This window comes from Sapajus apella, unplaced genomic scaffold (genome assembly GCF_009761245.1).
Source record: "Sapajus apella isolate SASKATOON/1434 unplaced genomic scaffold, GSC_monkey_1.0 scaffold64, whole genome shotgun sequence".
Taxonomy (NCBI): Eukaryota; Metazoa; Chordata; class Mammalia; order Primates; family Cebidae; genus Sapajus; species Sapajus apella.
In genome coordinates, this window is record NW_022437004.1 from 6,710,162 (window position 1) to 6,734,086 (window position 23,925).

The 23,925-nt window shown below is 37.5% G+C and overlaps 1 protein-coding gene across 7 annotated transcripts in view; it reads left to right on the forward strand.

The window, feature by feature from the left end:
* The window catches only part of FNBP1L (formin binding protein 1 like), a 93,922-nt gene that overhangs the window by 27,704 nt on the left and 42,293 nt on the right, over window positions 1–23,925 (forward strand). For 6 of the 7 annotated variants that reach the window (XM_032247986.1, XM_032247987.1, XM_032247988.1 and 3 more), the window contains exon 2: window positions 15,995–16,110. In XM_032247986.1, coding sequence (XP_032103877.1) covers window positions 15,995–16,110 — 116 coding nt within the window. Of the gene's footprint in view, window positions 1–15,994; window positions 16,111–23,925 lie in introns of those variants that run through there. The other variant, XM_032247992.1, reaches the window with a different exon arrangement.

A 23,925-nucleotide genomic window follows, 5' to 3' on the forward strand; every position in this document is an offset into this window, starting at 1 on the left:
GTTTAATTTTGATTCAGATCTTCTTTAATCCACACAGTCACATCGACAGGGAAGATACTTAATGATTTGACACATTCTGAGGTCTGCTTTCCAAAAGGTGGGCATTTAAACTTAAAGCAAAATTCATACATCAAAATTTGTAACTCTTCTAAATCATATCCCTTTCCCCACAAAGCATGTGGTTCTTCATTTTATGATTTTACTGAACCTTGGAACAGTTTAGCAAGGAGAAATGGGTAAACCTCTAGTGGCCACTTGTTCCGTCTACATACCAGCCTGAGTCTGAATGAATATCTTGGACACATCAACAATGTTCTTGTCTTTTTTTGCCATAGTGACCGGAAAGATTCTGAAATTTTTAACTTTCACAAATCACTTAGTCTTTTGAGAACCCATTCCTCTCGCTATAAAATAAGGATAATACCACCAACTTCATAGGGTTGTGGGTGAAGATTAAATGAGAAATGCATGGACATTTTCTCTAGATATTACACATTGGAGTGTGCTTCCCTTCAAGTGTCTTTCTACTTTCTTACTGATGACTCAGGAGTCCTGTAACTTGGGTCTCTTAGAGTCTCTTAATTCTTAGTGACTGAATTTACGAAAATGTCTTCCACAAGTTTCTGTATAATAAAATCGGCCAGATTGTATCTCAAATCTTCCAATTTGTGCAAGAGCAAATAATGATTATGGTAGAATTGTGAAGAACTATGATGCGTCCCTTTACAACAAATAATCTTAGTGTTTCTATGTGTAGAGCAAACTTCTTAATTTCTGTATAAGCAATTAGATAGGCCCCAGAGGTCCATGTGTACTCCTTTTTTCCCCCTTTGGATAAAAGTCTGAGGCAGTCATTTATTGCATACTCTTCCTTCAATATTTTAGTGAAAGCACACTTCAAACCCAATCTTTCATTATCACTACTAGTCTGTCAGTAATCAAATATATACCTACTGAATGAAAACTTCTATTTTACTATTAACACCATAAGAAAGGAAAACAATATTGACGTCTGATATGTTTAAGTATGCCTAAGAGGTAAAATTAAGGAGACTGGCCCATTAATTGTGGGATAAAATAGTAATAGTCAAACATATTAATTAGTTTATCAAGTCACACTTAGAGAAGCATCTTATTAATTTTACTGCTGTACTGAAATGAAGGTATAGTAAAATTCAAGAGAAGTTGAGGTTCAAAATAAATTTTACTTCTGAGCTTGGAATACAAGAGAGTAACAGACTGTTGTCCTAATTATAATACCTTTTGAAACCTTGTTAGAGTTCCTTGCCACATCTGAATAAACTGTCCATTTCTACGTAATTGTTGTCATTCGTGTCAATTCTTTTTGAAAGTTGATAAATACATTTTTTAAAAGTTAGGAAAAGTAAATGTTGGTCTGTTTATGTACAATTTCAGTCTATTGCATTTGAAAAAAAATCTGCCAAAAGCTGGGCACAGTGGTTCACACCTGTAATCGCAGCACTTTGGGAGGCTGAGGCCAGAGGATCGCCCAGGAGTTTGAGACCAACCTGGGCAACAGGGCAAAACCCGATCTCCACGAAAAATGCAAAAAATGGCCAGATGTAGTAGCGTGTGCCTGTAGTCCCAGCTATTGGTAGGGCTGAGGTGGGAAGAGGATCACTGAGCCCAGGAGGTGGAGGCTGCAGTGAGCCGTGATTGCGATCACACCACTGCACTCCAGCCTGGGCAACAGAGTGAGACTCTGTCTCAAAAAAAGAAAAGAAAGAAATCAACCAAAGAAACACAAGCACAACCCTGAAAAATTTTTTTGTTTGCCTTATTTTTGTTTCTTCTTAGCTGCTAAACATTCTCCATGTGTATACTTTTCTCCTAGTATATCTGTTAATTATTATTCTAAACATGTGATTTATTTCACATTAGCAAAAAGAAATCATTCCTTTTCCATTTGGAGCCATTTTGTGTAAACGTTAAAAGTCTACTTAAGAATTTTAATAGTTTTTCTTTAAATTTTTTTATAGGTATAATGCTTGTAAGGACTTATTCATGTGCAGTATAAGGTTCACTCTAGTGGTCTTTTAGGAATAAAAAGAATTCTTAAAATGAAGTTATTTTTAAAAGTCTGAAATTATGTATTCATTTAAAATAATGTGTATGGTAATGATTTATTGAAATTAAAGCTCATAGCAGGCCAGACACAGTGGCTCACACCTGTAATCGTACCACTTTGGGAGGCTGAGACAGGCAGATCCTTTGAGTCCAGAAGTTCAAGACTAGCCTGGGGAACACGGTGAAACCCCTGTCTGTACAAAAAAATACAAAACTAGCCAGGCATGGTATCACACTCCTGTTGTTCCAGCTACTCGGGAGGCTGAGGTGGAAGGACCACTTGATCCCAGAAAGTTGGTGGTGCTTCGGTGAGCTGTGATGGTGCCACTGCACTACAACCTGGGCAACAGAGTGAGACCCTGTCTCAGAAAAAAGAGAAGAAAAAAAAGGAAAGGAAAGCTAGTAGCAGCCACCCTACCAGGTTGCAGGCAAGTTTTTGATGTTGAATAAAGAATTATATAGAGTTAATATAAAAAGGACAAAATTACCATGTAATGTGGCACTAACAGTGCCTAGTTTATGTTCACGTACAAGAGAATTCATTTACTTAATCAGTCACTCAATGCCTCCCACCAGTATTACAGTCACTGTAAGTTGTACAAGAAAGGATAAACAACAGCTAAATTATGCACATATGTTCTGAATGTTGCTATTTTGGATCATGGAGACTTCTGATTAAATTAACATGCATCTGTATCTATTGTATAAAATTTAATACATTAATCATAATTTCTTAATTTTAAATATTAAGGTTTTTTCAATATTATGGATAAAAATCAGCCATAAGAGTTCTGTCTAGATCAGTGTTGCTTATTCCAAAATATAATAGGACATGTATAAATAAAACTAAATTATCTCAATATTTAACCATAATTATATGCTAAGAATAATATGAGGTCACTCTTTGGAGTTATTCCCATGAATATCCAAGAACTAAGTATTCCTTCAGATTGAATTAGAGCCAGGAAGCCTATTTGCTTTCCAAATAATAAATAGTCTTAGAGCATTTACTTAACTAAGTGAATAATCATCAACACAAAGGAACAAAACTAATTAAGTCAAAACATCTGGATCATTGATTTAGCTCTGTTTCTTAGCTCTGTTACCTTGGGCAAATAGTTTAATCTGGAGGCTTTATTTTCCTCATCTGTAAATAGACACTGGTCTTTGAAGTCTCTTCTAGCTGTAAAGGCCTGTGATTAGATTTCATACTTAAACATTGCAGTCACCAAGTAGATTGAGTCTCAGAAAGGGGAAAGGGGAAGGCCAACTAGAGTACAATGGAAATGAGCCCAGCGAGAAGTCGAGAAATCAAAGAGAGATGGTGCAAAAGGATGCTTAGCACCATTCTAGAGAATTTTCATGTTAAAAACGAGTGCATATATACAAAAGACTAGCTTGTTCTTGAATCCCCTGTTTGCTAATTATGTTCTCTGGTGTCAGGATAAAATGTCAGCACAGGGGAACCATATATGTTGCTAATTGGTGTGAGGGTAGAGGAACTCCTGGCAGGAAGTGTTCCAGGTTGGTAGGTAGCAGGGGTAACAATGCAAACAAATGACTAGAGAATCTGAGCAAAGGCTAAACAGTATGACATAAAGAAAACTAGATTTAAAATAATTAATCCTAAATTCTAGTTTTGGCATTAACCCTAACTGCTGAATGACCCTGGGCTCAAGTTTGAGATCTTGGGAGGCAGAGCAGTGCTGAACAATAGAGAGGCTAATGTCAACTTGTTGATTCCCAGCACAGGAATCTGAGCAACCCACTGCGCCGGCCAAAACAGCGGCGTTAAGATTCGTGGTGCTTTTCTGCCCGGGAATCTCCGGTCTGGCTTCCTTCTTGAGTCCCTTTTTCAATCAGCTGAATAGGCGACTCTGCCTTCCCGGAGCTCCAAACGTCGACCAAAAGGGGATCCAGTCCCATTTACTCTGCACCAAGAACTGCCACGCAGCGGCGCCCGCAAGACCGCCGCGCCGGCGAGTCGCGCTGGCAACCCTTGGAGCTCCTCCGCTGGGAATCTCCTGGTCCTTGAGCAACAAAAACTCGTCTGAAAGTGTGGCATCCTCTCCTTCTCTGCACTTTCACTGGGAGCTACAGTCCTGAGCTGCTAGTAATCAGCCATCTTGGATCTCCCCTAACTTCAGAATATATCCAAAATCTTGCCACTTTTCACCAACCTGCCGCTTTCCATCTGGACCAAACCAACCTCATCTCTGGTCTGGATTATTGCAGTAGCCTCCTCAAAAGGTCTCTCTTGCTCTGAGTGAGTGAGTGAGTGAGTGAGTGTGTGTGTGTGTGTGTTTGTGTGTTTAAAGGTAAAGCCTATATAGCACCCGGTATACCCAAGCAGTGTCTCCCATCCAAACACTAACCAGGCCGTGCCCTGCTTAGTTTCCAAGATCAGATGAGATCAGGCGTGTTCGGGGATGATGGGTCTGTGGACCTTGAGCTACTTTTTAATCAACATAGAAACACTCCAGTGCTCTATTTAAGAACTTGTATTAGGTCATGCCAGGTTTATTGGAGGTTATGCCCTGTAGTGTATTTCCAACTCAGGGTTAAAGCCAAGATCCTTATGGTGGAAGATAGGACATATAAACTGGCATTCTGGCCCTCACACACTCCACTTCAATATCTACTACTTTTCCCTCTTGCTCACTCAGCTGTGGCTTGCTTATTCAGCTTCTTGCTCTTCCTGAAATACATCAAGCATGTGTAGGCCCAGGGTTTTAACCATTTTAACAACTGAATTTGTAACTGCACTAGTTCTCTAGGTAAGCTGAAGTATTAGGGGTGTAGACAGTTTATCCAAAGTAATAGGATGGCCTAATGAAAACATGCAGTTATTGTGGTAAAAATGGAGTTGGTGAACAAGGAATTACCTTCTGACTACTTCTCTTTTAGCAAAGTAGGAGGCAAGGTTATTAGCTAAGAGTGAGATGGATAGGAGGTGATATAAATTTCAAGTAAAAGAATAAAGTATGGGATAGTTGGCTAGGATAATGAAGTAGTGAATGAAGTTGAGCTAAGTAGTATTAAAGTCCCATAGGTAATATACATGGATTTCAAAGGATAACTAGACAACCTGGTTCTTTCTTTTCTTTTTTCCAACCTTCTTCAGCAGCATGAAGAAGGGTTGGTAAAAAACTAACCATAAATCAGGGTTGAAATTTTGCAAAGCTAGAGAGGGCAAAACAGTGAGTATATTTGGAAGGAGTGATTAATGATGGCTTGGGAATCCAAGCTGTATAAAGATGGAAATGAAGACAGGAGAGGGTGAGGGATAATAATAATTAGTAGGATCAATGGATTGTGGTCTCTGTGGGGTCAAGAAGTTGTTTTACTTGGGGTATTCCAGGGAGTAACTTGACAGTGCTAGCTGTCTGAGAATGAGCTTCTTGAAATTTATTGCAGGGAAGTGGAGTGGGAGAGACATGATTGGCATTCTTCCTACTTCATAAGGCAGTTATTGCTAATGACAATAGAGATGACCATGGGAGTGACTTACTGAGGTGAAGTGGAAGTGAAAGTCATAGAGAAGTCAAAAAAATTGCAGTACGGTATTGGAAAGGGAAAGATCATTTAGATAGATTTTGAAGTCACTAAGAGCTTAATTTAAATTTTAATTAAAAATCTAAAAAGATGTGGAGAAGTTTCCCAAATATGGAAGTTTTCACCTGTCTTTTAAAAAACAACACCATGAGAAACCAACAATAATTAAATTGATCCTTTTTTTTTTTTTAACTCTACAATATTTTTCAGTTTTCTTTGAGGATAGATGTGGTTGATCCTGAATTGGAAATTGGTTTTTTAGCTCTGTGAGACCGAAACAGTTTCTGCAGTCCATACGAATTAAAGAGGAGGAAAGTCAGTTGTGTTAGATCTTTAAAAACATTTTTGGTGGTAGTTTGGTATTCAGAAGTGCTGGAAGAACTCTGGCACAAAGTCAGAGCCGTAGAGCAAGCCCAAACTAGGACAGCAAAGTCATTATTCTGCTTTTTAGTGAAGAAAGTATTTTTTAAGTGATGGTGACCCTTGGTTTTTTACCAAAAAGTACTTTATTGGAACTTTATTTGGATGCAAGGCTGTATCAAAGTAATTAGGAAAACAAGGATTGAATATAAATAGTGACTTCTAAAAAATAACATTTTGTGATATATAAAATAGTTCTTTTAAATTACATTACATTAAAGACAGATAACAGCAAGAAGATTGAGTAAACATAATATTCAGTGTCTCACATTACTATACGGTAGAACCTTGGAGCAACATATAATTTGAGTTATACTATATAGTGTGGACATTTATGTTAGTGCTGATGCCAGCTTTAATTTAGAATATTTTCCTTGTGTTTCCAAGTAAATACAGTAAAATAACTTTAACTGTTTTACAAAATTTAAAAAGAATGCCCAAAGGAAACAGAAAATAAGAGCTTTCTTGAGTTTAAATATAAGATGATAAGATTTAAATTAAAGCTCACCACTGATACAGAGATTCATTTCACACAAGCTATGGTAAGAATGAATGTGTTTGGAAAAGGAAGTGAGAGGATAATTAAAACAAGGAAATGAGGAAGTTGGACTCAGTGAGTAAGTTCAACTAGCTGAAATTACTACCTTGCAATTTATTCCAGATAGGAATAAGGGCAGTGCTAAAGGTAGAGAGAATAGGGAAGTGATGCCTCTTTGATGACTTAATCTTCTTCTTTATTTCTAACTCACACATGATTTCGGAATACTGCTTACCTTTACTTCTTTAGTTTATCTTGATCTTTTCCCTTGACGTTTTCCATAGTCCCAAAGTATTTGCTTCTATGGAGCAGGAAGATTTATGATCTCAGGCTTTGAAACAAGAGATTGGAGGATGTTACTTTTGAAAAATCTAAGACTTCATGACTTGATTCTTATATTTTATTATTATTTATTTTTAAGAGATTGGGTCTTGTACTGTCACCCAGGCTGGAGTGTAGCGTGTGATCATGACTCACTGCAGTCTCAACCTCCCAGGCTCAAGCAGTCCTCCCACCTCAGCCTTCAGAGTAGCTGGAATTACAGGCAAGGCCATGATGCCTGGCTAATTTTTTTTTTTAATTATTTTTTTGAAGAGATATTCTTGCTGTGTTACCCAGACTGGTCTTGAACTCCTGGACTCAAGCAGTCCTCCCACCTTGGCCTCCCAAGTGCTGGAATTACAGACATGAGCGACTGTGCCTGACTGACTGTTGTATTTTAACTTAAAAACTTTCTACTTTATATTGTGGTGATCAAAACCAATCTTTGCTTTCCAGCCTTCTTCTCTCATGTTTTTGGAGTTGTTTGATCACTAATGATGTGACCACTAAAGAAGGGCTGAATGACTTTTTTCCCCCACTCCAAAGAGACAGGGTCTTGCTCTGTCACCCAGGCTAGAGTGTTGTGGCATGATCATAGGTCACTGTAACTTTGAACTTTTGGGCCCAAGCTGGCCTCCCATTTCAACCTCCCCAGTAGCTAGAACTACAGGCATGTGCCACCATGACCTAATGTAAAAAAAAAAATTTTGTTTGTTATCCTACCACCTGGGCCTCTTAAAGTGCTGAGTTGATAGGTATGAGCTACCGCAGGTCACAGATGTTACAAAGAAGATAATTTGTTTCACTTGCAGCTAAACTTGTATTATATTTTACCTTTATGGTACCTTTTAAAAGCTGATACCTGTTTTTTAAAGTTGGCTTTTATTTGGGATCAATTTATTTCAAAGTATAGTACAACCTTAATCAAATATACTTAACACAATTATAGGCTTAACACTTAAGTTTTCCACTTGTACAGTTCTATTTTTGAGTTTTAAATCAACATTATTAAACATTGTATCCATACATACAGTTTTTGTCAGTTAAAGATAAATTTAAAACTTTAAAATATGATACCTGTATATAAATAAATTTTATAATTTATAACTTAACTTTCAGTAACTGAAAAATGAAATTTGACTGGTGACCAACTCTAAAAATACCTTTAGGGAAGAGAGCTAATACATAGATAAAATCCAGGATGCTATCCAGTAGAATTACAGCATGCATGATTTTGAGCATTGGAGAAAATAAGAATGACATTTAGTATTTAAAAGCAGTCTGAGGCCAGGCACAGTGGCTCACACCTGTAATCCCAGCACTGTGGTAGGCTGAGGCAGGCAGATCGCCTGAGGTCAGGAGGTTGAGATCAGCCTGGCCAACATGGTGAAAATGTCCTGGGTTATAGAGTGAGACCCCATATCAAAAAAAAAAAAAAAAAAAAAAACAGTCTGACACAGGTCTTACATCTATCAATTTTTTAGATGAAGTAACATTTCTTTGGGAGTCCTGAAAGAGCTTGAGAAGTGATAAACAGAAAATGAATTATTTATGGGAACTAGAGGTGAAAGACATAACAAGAAGAAAAAAGCCAGTAAGACCATGTTAGTAGGGTAGGAAGGATTTGATATAAATTAGATAAAGGATAATGCATTATTTAAAGCATAGGTCTTCAAAGAAGAGCACACAAGATGATCCACTGACATAAGGAGAAAAGTGCTTAGAACTTCTGTTTACATTAAATAAAAAATAAGAAACGGGACACTTTACTAATGTTTAAAATTTGAGTTGTTACTAGTGTCTTGTCTTGGACGTAAAAAGTTTCATATAAAGAAACCACGGATTAGGCTGGGTGCGGTGGCTCACGCTTATAGTCCCAGTGCTTTGGGAGGCCCAGGTGGGAGAATTGCTTGAGGCCAGGAGTTCAAGACCAGACTGAGGAACAAAGCAAGACCCCGTCTTTACCATATATATATATATTTGAACCAGAGTCTCGCTCTGTCATGAGGCTGGAGTCCAGTGGTGCGATCTGGGCTCACTGCAACCTCTGCCGCCTGGTTCAAGTGATTCCCCTGCCTCAGCCTCCGCCTCCCGAGTACAGGCACATGCCACCACGCCTGGCTAATTTGCTTGTATTTTTAGTAGAGACGGGATTTCACCATGTTGGCCAGGATGGTCTTGACCTCTTGACCTCGTGATCCACCCGTCTTGGCCTCCCAAAGCGCAGGGATTACAGGCGTGAGCCACCATGCCTGGCCTACAAAATATTTTTAAGTTAGTCAAGCATGTTGGTGCATGCCTGTAGTCGTAGTTACTTGGGAGGCTGAGGCTGGAGGATGGCTTAAGCCCAGGAGTTTGACACTACAGTGAGCTATGATGGTGCCACTGCATTCCTAGGTGAAAGACCCAGACCCTATCTCTTTAAAAACTAAAAAATAAAAAAGAAACCATGGATTAAATATAATACTTTAATGTGAACATAGGCAAATGATAAGAAATGGCCAGGCCGATGCTTCTTAATACATTTGAGAAAAAACAAACAATGTTTATTAGCAAAGAAAAATACAATGTCTGTATAATCATATGGACTAGAGGTGACCTTCTAAGAAGTTATTGAGGAGGTTATTTGAAATATGGCCACTGATTTGTTACTGTTAGTAATGAAGCTTGTCCTGAGTGTATTTTGTGCTTATTATATTAGATGATGATATGAAGCCATCATAATTAGTAAGAGTTTAAAAAATAAGAATCCAGACTATGGCTTTTGCAATTTTTTTTTTTTTTTTTTTTGAGACTGAGTCTCCCTGCGTTGCCCAGGCTGGAATGCAGTGGCACACTCATGGCTTACTGCTGCCTCTACCTGCTGAGCTTAAGTGATCCTTCCAGCTCAGCTTCTCAAGTAGTTGGGACTATAAGCAGGTATCACCATGCCCAGCTAATTTTTGTATTTTTAGTAGAGATGGGGTTTTGCCATGTTGCCCAGGCTGGTCTCAAACCCCTGAGCTCAACCAATCCCCCTGCCTTGGCCTCCCAAAGTGCCAGGATTATAGGTGTGAGCCACCATGACCCGCTGGCTTCTGCAATTTTTTAGTGATGTTAAAAGTTAAGACTATGCCAAATTTTACTCAGTTTATTGATAATGTTTGGAAGCCTCTTTTTAAAAATTGTAGTAAAATATAGATAACCTAAGATCTACAATTTAAAGTGTATAGTTCACTGGTGTTAAGTACATTCACACTGTTGTACAGCCATCAGTATCATCCATCTCTAGAGCTTTTTCATGACCCCAAACTGAAACTCTATACCCATTAAACAATAATTCCTCATTTCTTCCTCTCCCATCTCCTGGTAACCACCATTCTACTTCCTTCATTATGCCAATTGAAACATGCCAGTCATCAATGATCACAATTGTATGATTTCATTTATATGAAGTATCTAGAATAGGTAAATCTGTTGATACAGAAAGATCAGTAGTTTCCTAAGGCTGGTATTGGAGACGGGGAGGTAGGGAGTGACTCCTAATGAGCACCAACTTTTCTTCTGGGGTAAGGAAAAGTCAGAGTAAAATGATCAGTGGTTTTAAGGGGTAAGGGGAATACATAGGAGAACCACAGGTAATTTATTTTTGGTGGAGACATGAAGATTTTTCTTACTGTGTAAAATATGCATAATGTAAAATTTGGTGTCTTAACCATTTTTAAATGTATAGTTTAGTGGCATTAAGTGCATTTATATTATTGTACAGCTGTCACCACCATAAATCTCCAAAATGATCTTGATCTTAACTTCTTATTCCTTCCTACCCCTATTCCCTCTCAACTACCGTTCTACTTCCTTCTTTCTGATTTTGACTATTCTAGGTACCTTATATAGGTGGAGTCATATAGTATTTGTCCTTTTCTGACTGTCTTATTTTACTTAGCATGATGTCCTCAATATTTATCCATGTTTTGTAGCATGGCCAGAATTTCCTTCCTTTTTAAGGCTGAATAATATTCACTGTCTTTATATATCACATTTCTTTATCATTTATCTGTTGATGGACAAATGGGTTGCTTTTCATAATGCTGCTATGAATATGTGTTACTGGAAAGTCTCTTGAAATTTCGAACTTGGTGAAAGGCAGCACACTATTAGAAATATACTTGCTTAAAGGAAAAATTGTTTCTTCTGACACCAAATCTGTGAGTTTTTTCCACTTGAACAACCAGTTCTTCAACTCTCCGGACACTAACTAAATGTCTTACAGTTCAATTTTGTCACTATCTATCTGGAGTTAGTATAGACCCTACAGTTGAAGGATTCAGTTCTATAATACTGCCGAGACTTCAAGCTTCAGTTGCAGGTCCTGGACTTCTGGTACTTGATTGACTTGGTTACAAATCAGGGGTTCCTGTGACCCCCTTCTCAGGCTTGATAATTTGCTATAATGGCTTACAGAACTCAGGGAAACACTTTATTTACTGTTGCTGGTTTATTACAAAGGCTATTGTAAAGGTCACAGATGAACAGCTAGATTAAGAGGTACCTAGGGTAAACTTTGGAAGGGCCCAGGGTGCAGGATTTTCTGTTCCTGTGGAGTTGAGATGCACTGCAAGTGGATGTGTACACCTACCCCAAAGACTTCCAAACTCATGGTTTAGGGTTCTTATGAAGGCTCCATTACATAGGTATGGTTGATTAAATCATTAGTTATTGTTAATTAAATTCAAGTTCCATCCCTTCTCCCTTCCCAAGAGGCTGGGGGTAGGGAGAGCTGAAAGTTTCAGCCCTCAATCTCATGGTTGGTTCCTCTAGCAACCAGCCCCTATCCTTCAAAGTCACCTTATTAGTATGAATTTAGATATGATTGAAAAAGAGTTATTATGAATAACAAAAGATGCTCCTCCTACCCCTTTGACTCAGGGGATTCCAAGGGTTTCAGAAGCTCTGTGTCAGGAACCAGGGGTGGAGAGGTAAGCATATATTACTTATTATGTAGCTGTATTAGTCTGTTTGCATGCTGCTAATAAAGGCATACCCAAGACTGGATAATTTATAAAGGAAAGAGGTTTAATTGACTCATAGTTCCACATGGCTGGAGAGGCCTCACAATACTGGTAGAAGGTGAATGAGGAGCAAAGTCACGTCCTACATGACAGCAGGCAAGAGAGCATGTGCAGGGGAACTCCCCTTTATAAAACCATCAGATCTTGTGATACTTATTCACTGTCACAAGAACAGCAAGGGAAAAACCTGCCCTCATGATTAAATTACCTCCCATGAGTTCTTTCCCGTGACACGTGGGGATTATTACAATTTGAGGTGAGATTTGGGTGGGGACACAGAGCCAAACCATACCAGTCAGTAGCACTAGCTCTTTTGTGGTTTAAATAGTGATATTATATGTGTAAAACATGGCAACAAAGTAAATTATCTTAGCAAATACTGTTAGAAGGCCACACAGAAAAATAGAAATTTTTTAAGGAAAGATTTCACATGGAGAGTTTGTTGTACGGTTTGATTAAAATACAGATGTTTCCAGCATTTCTCAGCTTATAATGTCTAGATTATGTTTCAATAATAAAGCAGTTACATTTAAAACTGCCTTTTTGTTACCCACTAAAGGAAAGATGTGTTGAAAAAGATTTGTTCTCAACAGTAAATGTATTAACCACTGATAAAGTAGTGTGTTGGCTAGAATTTCAAAAAGGAAATTGGAATAAGGTTACATTTATAAGTACAAAGAAAACCAAAGCAGGAAGTCCACAGAGTCTTAAGTTATGTTTTTATTATGGTTAGTTTTATAAAAATAATATCTTTAAGACTATTTACAGTGTTTCCAAGTGAAACAGGGAGAGACCATTGACAAATCTTTGTTTCATACAGGTTTGCCATTTATCTCCTGGCTGCTTCAAATTTGTTGATGTTTTTCTTTAATTAGTGGCTGACAGTAGTATGCTTACCAGGTATTTTTGGCGAAAATTTAAGATAAAAGAGTTTTAATGGTGATTGAAAAGCTGTTTATCTGTTCCTTCAAGATAAAAGAGAAGTTTTAATGGTGACTGAATAGCTGCTTTTCCAAAGAAATTTGAGCTATACAGAAAGCATATTGATGATGAATATTTGGAAATGTATTCATTATATAATTTTGTTGCTGAAAATGATTTATTTCACTTGGAAATATTGTGTCTGTACACTTAAAACTATTGGAAAAAGAAATTTTTTACTCGTCAGTGTTTTAGTCAGCGTTCTCCAGAGACAGATAATCAACAGGATGTATATATACATATATAGAGGAATTTATTTTAAGGAATTGGTTCATGTGATTGTGGAAGCTTGGGGTCTGCAGGGTAGGCCCAGGGAACAGTTGTAGTTTCAGACCAAAGCCAGTATTCTGGCAGAATTCTTTCTTGCTGGGGGAAGGTCAGTCTATTCAATGAAAGCCTTCAACTGATTAGATGAGACCCTCCCATCCATTTTTGGAGCATAATCTGCCTTACTTAAAATTCACCTATTTAAATATTAATTTTTTCCTTCCCTCTTAACCTATCCCCTTACCCCCACTTCCTTCTCCTCTTTTTTCTTCCTTTCCTGCGGACAGAATTTGACTCTGTCACCCAGGCTGGAGTGCAGTGACACAGTCACAGCTCACTGTAACTGGAATTCCTGTACTCAAGGGATCTTCCTGCCTCTGTCTTTCACCTGGCTAATTTTGTTTATTATTTAATTTATTAATATTTATTTTTGAGACAGGGTCTTTCTCTCTTGCCCAGGCTGAAGTGCAGTGATCACCGCTCACTGCAGTCATGACCTCCTGGGTTCAAAAGATCCTTCCATCTCAAGTCTCCCAAGTAGCTGGAACTATAAGCACATGCTAACATGTCTGGCTAATTTTTAAAATTTTTTTGTAGAGACTAGGTCTTACTATGTCGCTAAGGCTGGCCTTGAACTCTTGAGCTGGAGAGATTCTCCTGCCTCAGCTTCCCATACTGCTGGGATTACAGATGTGAGCCACCTAGGCTTTTTCATGTTTTGTAGAGACAGGGTCTTGCTATGTTGCCCAGGCTGGTCACAAACTCCTGGCCTCAAGTGAGTCTCCCATCCGGGTCTTCACAAGTGCTCGGATTATAGGCACGAGCCACTGTACCTGGCCTCAATGTTAATTTCATCTAAAAAACACCTTCACAGAAACATCCAGAATAATGTTTGACCAAGTAAATAGCTGGGCACAGTGGCACAGCCCAGATGACACATAAAATTAATCATCACAATTAGTTTCAGTGGGGTTTGAACTTATTATTTTTTTTTTTTGAGACAGAGTCTCACTCTCTTGCTAGGCTGGAGTGCAGTGGAGCAATCTCGGTGCACTGCAACCTCTGCCTCCTGGGTTCAAGTGATTCTCCTGCCTCAGCCTCCTGAGTAACTGGGACCACAGGCACACACCACTACACCTGGCTAATTTTTGTGTTTTTAATGGAGACAGGTTTTCACCATGTTGACCAGGCTGACCTCAAGTGATCCACCCACCTCGGTATCCCAAAATGCTCGGATTACAGGTGTGATCCCGGCCATAATATTTTAAAAGTCATTGCTCAAAGGCTTTTGTTTGTGAGATATGAAAAAAATAAGTTCATTTAATTTTCATTTTTTAAAAAAATTTCTATTGTGAATTTCATAACTACATAATTCAATAGTATATCATTTAATATGTAAATAACTGCATATAATAGTATTTGTTCAGGTGTTTTACTGAAGGGTTTGGAATTCAAAATTTGGAGACAATCTAGAGGATAAAGAAGTGTCATATAAAATTTGGTGAAGTAGCTTGTGGGAAGAGAAGCCTTTGAAGCAATTTGGAAAAATAAAGGAAGATTGTTTCAGCTTTGAAATGGCTTTTTTTGGAATTGTTTTTCATTGAGTGTGTTCCAGTTTGATGAGAACCCTAATTTACGATAGTTCATATTATATAGATTGAGTTTACTGAGCAGTACATTTTCTTGCCATATTCAAATATATTTTGAAAACCAGATGATAATCAGAAAGTTTCTTGGAAGAATAAGAGTAGCAACTTGCTTTTAGGAGTAGGTGGTTTTTTTTGTTTTGTTTTGTTTTTATGGTTTAAGATGGAGAAAGAGATAAAAGGCAAAGGGAAATAATTCATTTGTAAATAACGTGACTAAACCACAAGTGATTTTAAAACAAGCTATAAATATGGAAAGAGATGATATTTGAATATTTTTTCAGCATTGCAGACTTGATATTTGAGAAGGAGACAGCACCAAGTTTATTAGTCAGTTTGGAGCTTCTTAAAGCAAGGGAAATGGTGGTTACTCTGGCAGGACTTTGAGGACTGAAAGAGCCCTGTAGGACAGTGGTACTCTGTTATATGTCATTATCATGTTTCCTGCATTGCAGAACATTTTTAATAACATCACCACAATCCTGTTAGGTGGGTGATGGGACTTCCATTTTAAGATGGGAAAACATTCAGGGAGCCTTGTTAGCTTGCCCAATTTGAAACGTCTTGGAAATGACAGATCCCAGAATTTGAACTCAGGTATATTTGATTTTGTCCAGCTAAATACTTCTTCATTGAGTACCTGCTATGGTGCCAAGCATGGTGCTTACTTAGGCTGTGGGAGTTCAGAGTTGAATAATGCATGATTCTGGCCTTCAATATATAGTATGGCAAATGAATAAGATAGTAATTTTAGGGATCCTTGGGGACCTAGAGAAAGACCACTTATTTCAGTTTGAGAGTTTAGGACCATTTTCTGGTAGACATAATACCTGAACTGAACCTCAAAGGCCATGGTGGGAGGGTTTAGGGAAGAATTGACTGTAAAAAGTTGACCAGGTGAGGGTGTTGCAACTAGGAGAGCCATTTGCATAAAGACATTTAGGCATAATTTATGCTTAGGGACCTATTTCCAGGTCTTAAAGGGTGAAATAGGTGGGACTAATAGAAGAGCCTAGGTTTTTCCTTTTATACCTCATTGCTTCACTGTACAGATATCGGAAGCTGATTAAAATGTATGTGGATAAAATTTTAGACTTTTAAAATGCATTTTTACCTTCCCTTTCTAGGATCAGTTCGACAGCTTAGACAAGCATACACAATGGGGAATTGACTTCTTAGAAAGATATGCCAAATTTGTTAAAGAGAGGATAGAGATTGAACAGAACTATGCGAAACAACTGAGGTAAGTTAATTTTTTTTCCAGTTTTTAGAAATGAAATTACATGTTTAAACAGTTGAATATTAGATGAATGTGATATTCCAGAGGTTAATGTTTTTCATCAGAATTAGATTGAATCAGTAACTGGTTTATTTTAATGATTGATTAAGTCATTGGCTAGTACAGTACCAAAAGGAATATTGACTAGCCAGATCACAAGTAGTTTTCATTCCAGAAAGAAACTTAAAAATCTGAAAACTGAGCCAGGCGCGGTGGCTCATGCCTGTAGTCCCAGCACTTTGGGAGGTCGCTGTGGATGGAATCATGAGGTCAGGCGATTGAGACCATCCTGGCCAACATGGTGAAGCTCCATCTCTACTAAAAATACAAGAACTAGCTGGGCATGGTGGCACACACCTGTAGTCCCAGCTACTTGGGAAGCTGAGGCAGGAGAGTTGCTTGAACTTGGGAGGCTGAGTTTGCAGTGAGCTGAGATTGTGCCACTGCACTCCAGCCTGGGAGACAAAGCAAGACTCCATCTTAAAAAAAGAAAAAAAAAAAAACTCTGAAAACTGGGGAGTAGAATGCCAGGAAAAAGAAATATCTGGGTGTTATTCTGTGTTTTGTACTTCTATTCCTCTGTAACTTTTTGCTTTAGTCATCTTTTCAGAGTATTGAATGTTTCTTCAGAGTTTCTCTTTTTTACAGAGTTTGTAAGACTTGGAAATTGAGTGTGTGCTGAGCTGAATTTCTTTCTGTCACTATTCCGATACATATTACGAATGAACGTGATTTTAGAATATGTGTTGGAAGGTAAAAGTTTTAAAGAAAAACATTTTAGTCTTAAAGCTGATGAACTTTGTTGACAAGTAGTTGCTGGAACTTATTCAGTAAAAATGGTGCTTGAAGTCTGAAGACTAGACACCAGTATAAGGTTCTAGCTATAGGGTTTAGGACAAAAAAGTGTCCTGAAGTGACAAAAAAATCCTACCTAAACAGGCATACACGACTACAAAGTCCAGGCATATTTTGATTCAGGGGTCAAATAATCTTCAGGCCCCATTTCGTGGCTATGCTCCCTTTTGTTCTCTTGATTCTTAGGTTCCATTCATACCATCCTCTCTATTCCTTTAGCTCTAGGTTTTACATCTTCATATCCCCATATCCTGGAGAAAAATGATGGTCTTCTCTATTGTACCTTCGGGGAGAAAGGAAGGGAGGGAAAGAGGTAGTGGAGGAATGGAAGGGAAAGGGGGATGGAAGTAAGGGAAAATGCAAGCTTGCACCAAGCTTCTTTTCTCTAGAAATCCTAGCAGTATTTTGTCATAGTGACTCTGGTTAGGTTAAATGTTTATCCTGAACAATTCACTAATATTGACTTACAGCTAGTGATGGGGGTGGATAGTTACTCAAAATTAAGTTAAACTAGTGGTCCCAGAAGGAAGGGGAAGATATTTGAGTGCCTCATGTATCCACTATAATAGTGCATGTAACCAACTGACTGGATGTAGGGATGGAATAGACTAGAGTAATAGCTTGCTTATAATTTTGTAATGAGAAACATACTACAAAAATATTATTACTGAAGAGTGGCATTATACTAATTTCCTAATCCATTTTCCTCTTGTTCTTTTAAACAAGGTATTTTCCACTTGAGAATATGAACAGGGAGCCTATTAGTATATTAATAATCACATTGATGACACTTCATCTGTCCAAAAATTAATGATCTCGGAACCTTACCTCTCTAGAATCTAGAAGAGCATGAAATGGCCTCTGAGAGATTAAAATAGCAGCTAACAGTCTATTCATTGTGGACAATTAAAAATTTTATTTAAACTTTTAATTTAATATCAATGTTGGCACATTTAATTTTCAGATTTCTCTTGGAAAATTCTCAGTTTTTCCAAAGAAATGAGAAAAAATGCTATAGGTAATACAGTGATGGTAGTGTGAAGGGACAAACAATAAAGAAAAAGGTTTAAAAATTACAAAAATACATGACATTTAATGCAGGAGTGTCTTAGTTCATTTTGCGTTGCCCTAACAGAATGCCTGAGACTGGGTAATTTATAAAGAAAAGAAGTTTATTTAACTAATGGTTGTATAGGCTGGTAAGTTCAAAGGCATGGCCCGGACTTCTGGCACAGGCTTTTGTTGGGTCAAAGGGAAGTGTTACTGTGTGAAGAGAGAAAGAAAGCCTGAGGGGAACACTGGCTTTGTAAAAACCCACTCTCAAAAAGTGATCCAGTCTTATCAGAGTGAGAATGCAACTCACTACCAAAAGAATGACACCAACCCACTGGCCACGAGGGCGGATCCCTCATGACCCAGGCACCTTCCATTAGGCCCTGTCTCGCAACACCACCACTTTGGAGATCAAATTTCAACATGAGTTTTGGTTGGGGTCAAACAAATCATATCCAAACCATAGTGAGATGTGAATCTACATCTAAGACCCCAAAAGAATCACTGTATTATAGGCAGAGTGAAAAAATAAATACTGGTAAGAATCATTCTGGGCCCTCAAGAAAAGAATTAATCAGATTATTTTAAAGAAGGCAGAGAATTTAACAATGTATCTTAAAATGTTTAAAAAGTCTAATCTGTCCTTTAATCTGGCATTTTCATTTCTAAACTTTCCTGCAGAAAAACACAAGTGTGCAAAAATGTATGCACAAAACTCTTCATTGCAGAAAAAAAAAGTTTCTGGTGTAAAAGTGCCTGGCAGTAGAAGAATGAAGAAAAAGTCTGGTAGATAAAGTTTTAAAAAAATCCGGCGTACCAGCATTTTAAACTTAAAAGCTTTATTTATCAGGTTGAATGATGAATGTACAGTAAGAACTGAATGTGCAGTAACATCATTATCTTGCTTACTTGTGTTTATATACAGTTATTTATAAAATTTATATGTATTCTGAAGAGGTCTAGAGGATTATGCCCCAGATTGTATTACAATGGTTACCCTTGTGGAATGAGAGTAGGGAATAAGGGAAGGAACTTTTTATTTCATGCACTTTTCAATTGTAGTCTTTTAAATGATTGTGTATTACTTTTGTAATTTAAAACACTTTTTATTAAGCAGAGAAGAGGGTATGCTTCAAAAGAGATTCCTATCACAAATTATAAAATAAAAATTGGTGGCGCAGTGGCTCACGCCTGTAATCCCAGCACTTTGGGAGGCCTAGGTGGGTGGATCACCTGAGGTTGGGTGTTTGAGACCAGCCTGACCAACTTGGTGAAACCCCATCTCTACTAAAAATACAAAAAAAGAATTTAGCTGGGTGTGGTGGCTGGCGCATGCCTGTAATCCCAGCTACTCAGGTGGATGAGGCAGGAGAATTGCTTGAACCCTAGAGGCAGAGGTTGCAGTGAGTAGAGATAACGCCATTGCACTCCAGCCTGGGCAACAAGAGTGAAACTCCATCTTAAATAAATAAATAACTAAATAAATATTGATAATTTATAAGATAGAACTTCAGCAATCTGGAATATTTAGCTGTCCAGGACAATTCAGACCTCAAAGGTTTTGGAATGGCCGGGGTTTTGCTAGTATAACGGGACTCATCTAATCAAATGACAGATTTGTTTGCCTTCTGTCTGTTCTGAGATTGATAATAACAATTACAATTTTCACTTACCTGCAAAAAAGGGATTTGAGCTTGAGTTCATTGAAGCAAGGTTGGCTAGAACCCACAACTTTATGATATGAAAAATAGAATTTTGTATTGAGAAAGTGGATTTTATTATGTACTGATGCTTTAGATAAGTGAGTATCTTTTAAGGAATGAAGGACACTTAAATAATTTGGCACATTTCCATTCTAAGGATAATTCTTGATAGCAGTGATTTTCAACAAGGGCAGAATTATTGGAGTGTTCATGTGTGAGGAATAACGAAGAGTTGAGAGAAGGCATGTTTAATTTGAAATGATCTACATTGAGATTTGCTGCTTTGGATGACTAGTAAATAATTGGATTATCAGCTGCTGTTTATAGAATGTGTTTTGTCCAAAGGGAAGAGGTTTGCCTTGTTTGTTTCCTCCTCTTTAATGGGAAAAATTCTTTTGGTTAACTCCCCTTAGTTTTGCTACTGCAGAGGATAATTTCTTTCATGGTGAGGCAGCACATTTTTTTTCCTCCTAAATCATAACTATTATATTAGTCCATTCTCATGCTGCTAATAAAGACATACCTGAGACTGGGTAACTTATAAGGGAAAGAGTTTTAATTGACTCACAGTTTAGCATGGCTGGGAAGGACTCAGGAAATTTATAAGCATGGTGGAAGGAGAAGAATAATTACTCAGCGAAGCGAGAATCCCCTTATAAAACCATCAGATCTCCTGAGAACTCACTTACTGTCGTGAGAACAGGATGGAGGAAACTGCCCCTGTGATTCAGTTATCTCCACCTGGTCCCTTCCATGACACATGGGGATTATGGGAACTATAATGCAAGGTGAGATTTTGGGTGTGGACACAGTCAGATCATATCAACTATATTTATGATGTTAAACAATTTCATTTTAAATACATTGCAAGAATAAAATTTCTTAGTCTTTGGTATTTCCAGATTTTCTTCTTTTCTCTCTTTACTCTTCTGTTCTTGTGTTTCGATGGTATTGATTTAAATTTATTCTGGTGTTTGATATTGATTGACTTTTGGTTTGGGTTTGAGGATGGGAATAAATAGAAAATAAAGCATCTAATCACATTTGGAGACATAGTTATATACAATTGAATCATCATGTTCATTTTGATTGATGGAAGCTGATTACTTCAAATCACTTGGTAGAATGGTTTTTGTTTGCAAAGATAAATGCAACTGAAATCAATCATTCTTTTTAATAAACTTAAACTGTTGTATTTATATAACAGAGATTAAGATTTCTAAGTAAATAAAGGAGCCCTAGATAATATGTATCATTCTAGTTTTTTCTAGTAAAAGTAATTGTATTAAGTTCTAGCATAGAGATAGTGCTGTATGAAATTATATTCCTCAGCTTCTGCCTCAGAGCATACATACATTTTTGATTTCAAATATGGCAGTATGGCATAGTGGAAGAGAATTAGGCTGGAAGACAGGAAGCCCACAGACTATTCTTATTTTGGCCAAAGCAGTAATCTCTGAATTCCTTTTGATCAGAGATTATATTATGTGCATTTCTGTACTCCATACCAAGCCAACCTGGTACCTGTGGAACTGGGTGATTAAGTTGAATGAATAAATAATTGAATAATCTGTGTTTCTGTTTAGTTTAGAAATTATAATCTCTGACCACATGCTGAAACTTTGACCACATAACAGGTTTCTATTAATACTGGAGTTTGGTGACGTATACATCATTGTGATGTGGTTGTTAAGTTCGTGTCATGTACATCATTGCGTTTACTAAGAGCAGTCCTAAATATTTCGGGTAGGCTTAGATACAGAGCAGTCCAAATACAACTAGTCTGTAAGAAGTGCCTTTTGCCTTCTGCCAGGATCCTGCAGCCTCCTCAGCTATGGGGAACTGTAATTCAAATTAAACTTCTTTTTCTTCCTAGTCTGGGGTATGTCTTTATCAGCAGCATGAAAATGGACTAATACATAGTCTCCGTCTCATTTTACTTTCCTCATACCTCCTTATCAGAATTTGATTTCTGTGTTAGTCTATTTCATCTCTCTATTTTGTCTGACTGAAAGATTTTACATTCTTACCAGCTATGCACAAAGCTTCCAATTAGTTCACATCCTTGTTGTTTTGCAAGTAGCCAGCCCATAATCGGTGTGAGTTTTTATCTCTCTGTGGTTCTGACTTGCATTTCCCTGATGATTAGTGATCTTTTCATATGTTTATTTTCCATTTGTTTTCTTTGGAGAAATGTCTCTTCAAATCAGTTTTTTAAATTGAGCTACTTGGTTTTTGTTGTGGAGTTTTAGGAATTCTTTATGTACTCTGAATATTAACCCCTTGCCATATATATGATTTGCAAATCTCCCCCATTCTATAGATTGCCTTTTCACTCTCTCGATTGTGTCCTTCTTTGCACTGAAGTTTTAAATTTTGATGTAGTTTATTTATTTTTAATATTTTTGCCTGCTTTTGGTGTCATATCCAAGAAATCATTGCAAAATCCAATGTCACAGAGCTTTCCTCCTGTGTTTTATTCTTACAGTTCATAGTTTTAGATCTTTGATACATCTTGAATTAATATTTGTATGTATTGTAAGGGTCCAGCTTCATTCTTTTGCAGTGGATGCCTTTTATGTTTAATTTTTTACTATATGAGAGAAGATTCTTGGCTTTGCTAGAAACTCCAGCTTGAGCTAATTTAAGTACAGTGAGAAATTTATTTACAATATACATTTATTGATGTATTGATTTTAATTTTTTATTGAATTCAAGAAGTAGAATAGTCAAACTGCTATAAGGCTTATACTACAGCCAGGTCACAGAAAAAAATGAAGACAGTATCTGAAACACAGCCAAAGCCCTTTGTCTTTTTTTCTTCTTCTTTTGGTGGGTTGATGGCTTTGTCCTTTGAGCACGGACTAGCTTTCTCCCCATGACAGGAAACACAGTCACCCACAGTTCCAGTTTTATGTCTTAGAGAGTCAGCTCCCATACTGGCCTCAAAGCTGTGTCAGGTCCAAAGTCTTAAAACTTTCAGAAAGGAATCTCGTTGGCCCAGCTATTTTGTTTGCTATCGTTGGGTCACTTAACTGAACCCACAAATTGGGCCATATGTGTTAATCTGGCAGCTCTTAAGTAGGTTAAGAAAAGGGGTACTAGTCATTAAGTCTCAGGTCACTAATACTGCCCTTTGCCAGAAGAAATAGTATGATTTATATTCCATTTTGTAAGTAAATAGGGTATTGATCACCTGTTAAACAGTAATTGGAACTCAGCCTCTCAAATATTGAAAGGTTGAAAATGTATAGAAGTGATTCTGGGCCGGGCGCGGTGGCTCAAGCCTGTAATCCCAGCACTTTGGGAGGCCGAGGCGGGTGGATCACAAGGTCAAGAGATCGAGACCATCCTGGTCAACATGGTGAAACCCCGTCTCTACTAAAAATACAAAAAATTAGCTGGGCATGGTGGCGTGTGCCTGTAATCCCAGCGACTCAGGAGGCTGGGGCAGGAGAATTGCCTGAACCCAGGAGGCGGAGGTTGCGGTGAGCCGAGATGGCGCCATTGCACTCCAGCCTGGGTAACAAAAAAAAAACTCGGTCTCAAAAAAAAAACAAAAAAAAAAAAAAAAAGAAGTGATTCTGAGTCTTTTAAGAGTTTTGAGATAGTTTACATTCTGACACTTAGCTGCAAAATGTTTTAATAGAAGTGAACTAATATTATGAGAAAGTATTTGGAATATTTTGTAATTTTTACTGAAACTCAAAAGTCAGTATAAACATGATAAAACTAGAATGGATAAAAAGATTAGGATCAACAACTTATATATTAAGTAGGGTGATATATTTACTGTCACATATATAACTAATATGTTTACTATAGTCTTTGGAGATGCCCACTAAATTTAGAAGCCTTGTCAGACAACTGAATGAACAACATTAATTTATTTTGTATCCAGAGTGCATGAAACCAAAGTACATAGAAAAACATGGATGATACATACACACACACACTCTCTTCCCAAAACGATGTACCAGCATATCTATGAAATCTATTCTAATTTCTCTAATATGTACTGTGTGTATCAAAAACTTTGTTTCAGTTAACTCCTGATTTATGACAACATACTAAAACATGTCTTACACATAAACTGCTGTCATAATTGGTGGAGAATCTAGATTTAGAAGAGGAGAGAACAGAAAAAGAGCCTAGGGGAAGTGACATT